The sequence below is a fragment of the Emys orbicularis genome, chromosome 1, assembly GCF_028017835.1.
Source record: "Emys orbicularis isolate rEmyOrb1 chromosome 1, rEmyOrb1.hap1, whole genome shotgun sequence".
Classification (NCBI taxonomy): Eukaryota; Metazoa; Chordata; order Testudines; family Emydidae; genus Emys; species Emys orbicularis.
The window spans coordinates 120,026,221-120,034,358 of record NC_088683.1 but is presented as its reverse complement, the minus strand read 5'-3'; the positions used below and the strand labels follow the sequence as shown (position 1 = coordinate 120,034,358).

The window sequence follows — 8,138 nt, the reverse complement described above, 5'->3', positions numbered from 1 at the left end:
ATTATTGGTGCAGTTTCAGAGTATATTGTTTGAACAAGTCATTTTTATTGCAGCTATCAAATGTATTTGAAAGATTCAGAGAAAAGTGTTTACAAAAACCCAAGACAAAAAACATGACAATTCAGAAACAATGCCAGCCATTGTTTGCACAGTTTTGCCCCCTACAGATAGCCAAGTGCATCTCAATATGTAAACAAGATGTTTCAGCTAAGCAGGGGAGATCATCTTTGGATTGAAATATTATGTTCTCCCCTCTAATTAAAAAAAAAAGTCAGCTGCTACAAAAAACATGCTACAAATAAAAATAGTGATGAAGGAGGAGTTCTCTGTAGTTCCAATGCAGAAAGCTGTTAAGCATTTTAGGGCTACTTCAGTTAACTAGTTTATTCCACCCATATACAGTAGGATGTAAATGCTAAACCTTATGGCATGTAAATTCAAACCAAGCTGACTTATAGCATTGTGTTTACTATATACAAATCAAACACCACATCTGTAAATAGGAGCTTTGGGAGATAGTTAAACACCATAATTAGAGGCTTACTTCACTTTGAGTAGTTAGGTGGACTTAATATACGGCACTGATGAATGGCAAGATTTAGTGTACAGTCATTTAAGCTCCAACTGTGTTAAATTTTTAATGATGGTAGTTTTACATAAATTAAACTACGATGTTTTATACAAGTGACCTACTTTTGATCCTCTATACCCTTATTTTCCCCTCTTTAAAACTATAGTTTTCTTTTTAATTACCCATTACTGGGCATCTTACATTTTAAAAAAATTTAATACTCATCTTGCCATACCTCTAATGGCAAAATTATGAAATCTTACTATAGAAAAGTGTGTGACTTTTTAAAAAGCTGTGATACCGGCTAATTATGTGCATTCATTACTAAATATAATACTCTAGCATGTATTAAAGCATTCTACCATTAGTAGTGCCTTAAAGCTAAACTTTGTAAAGCTATGTGTATATATTGCAATCAATTACTAATCACTAACAAAAATAGAGTATCAGTACCGCTGTCAGCTAACAATCATCCAAATTAAGGTATTAACTTAAACTAGAATGAAAAAATTGATACTTAAAAGTATAAAACAATAAATTTAAACAAGTTATTGATGCAGTATTTATGACATGGGCAACTTACAGAAAATATTACATTGTCAACTAAAGATTTTTTTCCATGCCTTAGTCTAAAGTGCAGAAAAAGACTTCTGTATTCCAAAAGTAACCACTGTTTTTATGGGTTTACTGCACACTTTTCTTAAGTAATTCAACTTTGCATGCATTTGGGGGTTGACCTCTTATGCCAGTTGAAATCACTGTTCAGACACATAGTCATGACTATCAGTAGGAGAGTATTTCACAGCATGGGTTTCTTTAGGAATAAAGGCTCTTGTGCAAAGGCAGTACTATTATGATGAATATCTAGACTGATTATTAAATACAGTGCTAATATACATGGTTTTAACTGGGATAATGCAAAAAGACGTTTTGGTAAATAAACATAAATATAAAAAGGACAATTTAGCACTTTCAAAATGAGTTGGTCCAGCATCTTTAGTAGCCTCCTATGGTTCTTTCTCAAATTGTCTCAAACCTGCTGAAAGAGAGAATGATTAAAGATTGCTTGAAATCTGATGCATCTCTAGCAATATAGAGGAGGCTGTTCTGAATTGCCTCAAACACCTTCACCTCAGAGCACCTGCTAAGGAGCAAGACAACACACACCTACTACTAGACTGTGTGGCCAGCTAGAGCCCACAGAGGTGCTCCATGGCCCCAAGGTGGATGGGTAGGATCTCATTCAGATACTTGATCGCCTCTGGAGCAGGTGCAGGGAGCATATTGACCCTTCCAAGGAGTATTATACATCATGTTCCTCATACAGCATTTCCTGAATCATTTGTCTGCGGCTCCTGTTCCTAGACAGATTGCCTCAGCACTTCTGTTCAACCACTGTATTCCAATCCCCAGGAACAAGGAAATGATTCTACAAGTGATGAAAGCATGGCCTACTAAATCAGAGGACGGGGAGACTGGCACTCAGGAGTTCCATCCCTGTTCTTTATATTGACCATCTTGCCACACATGGCTTTAGGTAAGCCATTTAGGTTGGTATTGCCCAAGCTGCTCAGTACTGGCCTAGCTCTGCTACCAGGGAAGTCAATGGTAAAATTGCCATTGATTTCCATGGGAGTAGAGAGAGGCCAACACTAAGCAATTGTGAAAAGCCCCATCTTAATTTCACTATAAAATAAGAATAAGACCCACCTAATATGAGTGATATGAAGGTTAGTTTGTATATAATGCATTTCATCTTCCAGAGCTTTGCAAACATTGCAGGTGTTATTCTAAGACGGATTTCTAATACTGGACACGGTTTTCCCCCCCATTTAAGTCTGTTTTCACAGACCGACTGTTTTGTTCCCAATACGGATCACAGATTTAAGGGACTCCTATTGAATGGGCTTCTGATCAATTTTAATTATTTAATAGAGCTCTTCTTCCCCCACTCCTCTTCCACACAGGCTCATTTCCTCCACCTGGTTTTCCTTGGAGAGCTTTGGAATACAAGTATCGCCTGTACAGAAGAGCTAGCAGAGGTTTTGCTAGTTCCCTTCAGCACAGCCACAGCATAGCTCTCAGACAATGTATTTCAAACTTGTGACTCAAATAGGGTCAAAATGGAAATACCAAACATAGTTTATGCTGTGATAAGGTAGGCAGGCACTACTGCAGCAAGAGACGGCCTGATGCTCAGAGCATTTGAACTCCACTCCAATTCAGGTCTGGGGCATGGAGGGCATTCAGCAACTCATGAGATCAAGATTTAAGAGTCAACAAGTGACTGCATGTTCATTTGTCATGAGACTTCCCCGTGGCTGATGGTACTGTTCAAAGTCATCCTATGGATTTGTTTTCATCAGTCCTCAGGGTTTCCATTCCCAGTGGAATAACATTGCAACACTAGCCTCACTCAGCATTTGTTTTTTAAAACTAGTTTTGATTAAAACCATTTGTAGACCTTGAAAGGACTATTCCCAGATGTTTGACACCTGGGAGCGTTAGTAAAATGACAGTCTTAGTTTTGGGGCCTCAAACAGTTCAAATGGATCTCTGCAACTACAGCAAACACACTAGATGTGTTATTCACACAATGCTTTGCAAATAGGGCTAGAGAACGGCCATCCCAAAAGGAAGATTTGTGCTCATTACCCAAAAATATTTGTCAAATTATGATCTGGGGCAATTAATTCTTCCTTTCCCTTTCAAAAGTTATTTCTTGTGTGCCGCCATTAATGGCATAATTTTAAAAGCTGGGTGCATCTGTATGAAATGTGCAAAAGCTTCCATTTAATGTACTGTACAAATTACTCACAACACTTACCATTAGTCTCTGACTTTTTCCCCATAGCTGTTACCTGCAGTGCAAAAAAAAAAAAAAAAAAAAATCCATAATAAATTTATCATTAAAGAAAGGTGTATGTAGGAAAACCACATTAGAGTGGAAAGAAATTCATCTCTGTGGAAAGGGCCAATACAAGGTCTATGCACCACATACTACTTAGTTCCTATTTTGAAGAACTATGTGGTACATAGGCCTTTTTCAGCCCACTGAACATTAATGGATGAATTTTCTCTAATTCTAGACACAAAAGGGGGAGACTTTCAAAAGGCACAAAGGGCAATTAGATGCCCAACTCCTACTGAATGCTAGTCAGAGTTAGACACTTTGCCTTCTGAAAGTCTCACTCAGTGTCTTTGTTCTCTCTACAATGGATAGAAGTATTACCTTAGAAGGAGAGGTTGCCTTTTCATTTGACTGCTTCTCCCAGAGATTACGTTTGTTGGATACATCTCCTGGTCTTAAATCCTATTTTTTGAGTTTTCAAAGAATAGAAAAATAAAAACCTAGTTCAGATTTGTTTTATTTAAGTGAAGTAAAGGCTGTATTGTAACTTCCCACAGAAATACCCACACATTATGCCTGTGTAAGCCCCATTCATAATGTGTTTTCACAGATGTACAATAACTGAAAGCAGAACTTGACCTGCAGTATCTTTACTCATAAGTTATTTATATGCTTTTTACTTCTATGTTAAATACTATACAAGGTAGAAGAAAATGGAAAGTGGTAAAAAGCAAATACGTATTTTTCACTTCTAAATCAGAGGACGGGTTACCCAGCAGTTATAAGCTAGTAGTTGATCTCCTGTGACACCTTAAAAAACAGAGGTCACTGCCCAGCCCCAATATATGTAATTTTTTCTTTTTACACAGCAAGTACAGGGGAAGTAACTTGAGCACACAGCATTTTTCATCAAGTAACAAGATACACGACACTTTACATGATCATCCAATATACGTATCCCTGTCATACAAAATTCTACCTAAGTCGATCTACAGTTCTGCTAAGATGGATCTTATTGTAATATATTCACACAAAGGGACAAAGTAAAGGTTGGTATGTGAAATTTTTTCCCTTGGAAAATTTCAATTTTGGTGAAAAGTTTCAGTTTTCTGTTGTGGGGGAAATATTAAGTCTCAGGTTTGAGCTGAATTCAAATATTGCAGTTGATTGCACAGAACCAAAACATTTTACCATTTAGAAGCTCAACATTACAATAAATCTGCCCAAGATGCCTCAGTACTTCATGGGAGTTGTAATTTGGACGTTTCATGCCCCCCATACTCTCCCATGGTATGAGCTCCTTGGCTGGCCCACATCTCCCAAGATGTAGTGCATCATGGGACATGTAGTCTAGCCAATGTATAGATAATTCTGTATAGACAAAATGAGGTGTTTTTTCAAATGTAAACAAACTATGTAGTCTCACCCAGTAATGGAGAGGACACTGTGCACAAACAGAAGAGCAGCTCCTCCTTTGCATTCTCAAGTAAATATTTTGCGATCCAAGACTTAGCCATAAACCATTCTTTATGTCCATTTGAATTCTAACGACAACCTTTAAATCCATAGCATGGAGTTGAAGTGCCAGGATAACAGGAAGTGAGAGAAACACCCACCAGGGAAAAATAAACCTTCAGCACCTCATGAAAGGTGTAAGTTCTACCTTGTTCCCAGCATACTCCTTGCCATCCCCAATGCAGACATGCTTGCTGTGCACAAGGATTTCTGCACTAGGAAGGAAGAGCTCCCAGGTACTAAACAGCAGCAAGCAGTTTATAGTCTGACTTCTCTGGGGTGTGGTTTGGCACAGTGTTGGATGCATTAAAACTTGTGCCCAAGCAAGAAGAACATAGCAAGTGGCTATGATCACAGCTGAGCATATTTCAGTCTCCAAAAGACCAGTGCAAAAATACTGATGGCACACGTCTCCAGAGGACTGACCACATGCCTAGTCCTCAACTTCATTTTGGAGGGAATTTAAGGAGGTGAAATAAAGACAGCCAGATCCTGGTGTGCAAGAGGGAGAGAAAAAGATGGTTTGGGAATTGAGACCGTCTTGATTTCGCCTTGGCTTATCCTAATAGCATTAAGAGATTTAGGTTTACATTCATATCATACCTTAAAGTGAATTTTGAAATGATTTACCTGACCAGTTTAGCAAAGACCCCCCAATCCGAAAAGGATAGAAAGAAGGAAGGAAGGCATCTAGAGAAGTCCACGCAAACAGAGATATTGAAAGGAAAGAGAGCAATCCGCTGAGAGAGAAAGATATGGTTGAGGAAAGGAGTGGTTAGTTCTGCATTGTTCATTAATGCCCAGCTTAGAGAAAAGAAACAAAACCCAAAAAACAAGAACCAGATTCTATGCCAATTTACCATGGTCACCTTAAATAGCTACCACCATTATTTTCTATTCAGACACTGCTAAACTCAGTTACCATGTAAACATTAGCAAATACTGAGTTTTTAAGGGCAACCACTCAACTCCAAGCAACCCTACTGAAGGCAACAGGGGTGTAAATCAGAAGCACATGCTATGTGCAGTGATGTGGAAAGCAACTGGACTTGTACTGAACATACTACACAATGTGCATAACAGACTCTTTTTATAAAGTACCAAAATAAGATGAATCATTGAATATGATCCAATGGAGACCTTAGCCCTACCATGCCTTACAATACGTGTCATTATCTCCCAATGCAGGGAAGGAAAAGGGACAGGAATTATCTATTTCTGTTCTTTCCTCCCAGAAACCCCTCTTATCTTGTTTCCCCTGCCCCACTTGGCTGTGGCTGAAGGACTTGTTTTTTCTTCTTCCTTCATTTGTAGCTTGGTGCCCTTGTTCCGAACTGAGTAGAAAGTTATGTGAAGCTTAGAGTGAAGGCAGCCATCAGTGGTCTGGACCAGGTGCTTCTTACAGGAGAGAAGAGCAATGAAGACACTTGGGATAGTGGTCTGTAGCCATGTAGTAGCTGCTTCTGGAGTTGCTACATTAGGGATTACTATGGCAACAAGAAGGAGACACTTGCAGCTTTCGTTGATTTGGGGGGCAAGGGGGCAGATGGAGGGACATGAAAGCTTTCCACAGCTCTGCTGCTCCTCTCCTCTAGATTAGCTGAAAGCTATATGGTCTGGCAGCATATAGTCAAACAACATGGGTGCAGCTTAAACATAACAGCCTGATGTGCTACTTGTATATTTACCACTTTAGGATCTGAGTCTCATTTACAGCAAGGAATCTTTAGGACACTGACAGTTTGGGCATTTCAATAGCTTGCCAGTTCCTCTTGGAGGCAAACCATCAAATATTTCATCAACAGGTCATGACTGTTTATTTACAGATTCATGGTGCAACACCTGAAGCGCCAAGTTAACATTCTCCTCTGTAATATGACCCCTCACAATTTTTCTAGAGCATCCATCCATGCAGTTTCCAAGGACGCACCATCTTGATGGTGAGAGCTGTTCTGATACCATCGTCATCCATAAATTCTCAACTTTAGTGCTTCTATCAGGTCAAGCCTCCGAGGAAAGAGAATGCACCACCATTACTTCCAAGGAGCCATCTACTTCCTGGCCTACCATATTTACTTCCTATCTCTCTCCCACTGACATAAATGCAAACTCATCATTCAGAAGCCAGTTACTGCAGTTTTACTTACAGAAGGTTTCGGAGCAGGTGATTTGTTGGTGTCTGGGGTCTTAGTTAACCATTCGTTGATACGACTGGACACACCAACCTTCAGTCCAGCTGTTTCCTGCAAAGCAGTCATTTTCAAATCAGCTTTTTTAGAGTACTTGTGCCTAAGGGCTCTATGATTTGGGGCTTAAAAAAAGCAAAACCCATGGTTAATAAGAATTTCCCTTAGAGACTATGTCTGGTTGAGATACAGCCTTCAGCTGGCAAACAGAGTAATCATGTGACTGACCCCCTGGCAGGGCCGGCGCTTCCACTAGGCGACCCTAAGCGGTCGCCTAGGGAGGCAGGATTTGGGGGGGCGGCATTTTGCCGTCCTTGGCGGCAATTCGGCTGCGGGGGTCCTTCTGCTCCGCGTCTTCAGGGCGCTTCGGCGGCAGGTCTTTCACTCGCTCCGGGACCCGCTGCTGAAGCGCCCCCAAGACATGGAGCAGAAGGACCCCCGCCGCCGAATGCTCTGAGGAGGAGCGCTGCCGCCTAGGGCGGCAAAAACCCTGGTGCCGCTCCTGCCCCTGGATAGCATTCATAAAGCTTTCATCGATCCCTGAGCATCCAGTGCGGTTTCTGCCCCCACTCCAAATTCTAAAAATAAGTTCTTTAGCCGAAAGAGAAGAATGACTAGGAAATTATTTCATCCAGTTGTTTTTTTAAAACTGGAATTTTGAAATACAATACAATAAAAGTCACGCCTCAATCACCCACAGTTAATAGAATTTCTTGAAAGATATGGCCAAAAGTTTTCAAACATGGGCGCATATAGTTAAGTGCTTAAATTCATATTTAGACACACACAGCCTGATTTTCAGAAGTGCTTTCGACTCATTGACTTGTAAGAAGGAAATGTTGGCCTATGAACTTATAGACAAGATATGAACCTTAAATATTCCAGTGATGCTTTTAAAAAAAGCTGAGTAACTTTACTAGTAGAATTTGACCTAATAAAAACATCACAACTCCAAACTTCCTTGTACATGGATTAAGCCCCCCAGTTACTTCTGACCTCTTACACAGCTGTATGA

At 40.0% G+C, this 8,138-nt stretch overlaps 1 protein-coding gene across 1 annotated transcript in view; it reads right to left on the bottom strand.

The window, feature by feature from the left end:
* Positions 1–1,578: 1,578 nt before the first annotated feature.
* CALD1 (caldesmon 1) overlaps positions 1,579–8,138 on the bottom strand; it is a 116,846-nt gene continuing 110,286 nt past the window's right edge. The window contains exons 12-15 of the mRNA XM_065410308.1: positions 7,085–7,180; positions 3,804–3,884; positions 3,399–3,432; positions 1,579–1,610 (exon numbers count right to left, since the gene is read on the bottom strand). Coding sequence (XP_065266380.1) covers positions 1,579–1,610; positions 3,399–3,432; positions 3,804–3,884; positions 7,085–7,180 — 243 coding nt within the window. The remainder of the gene's footprint in view (positions 1,611–3,398; positions 3,433–3,803; positions 3,885–7,084; positions 7,181–8,138) is intronic.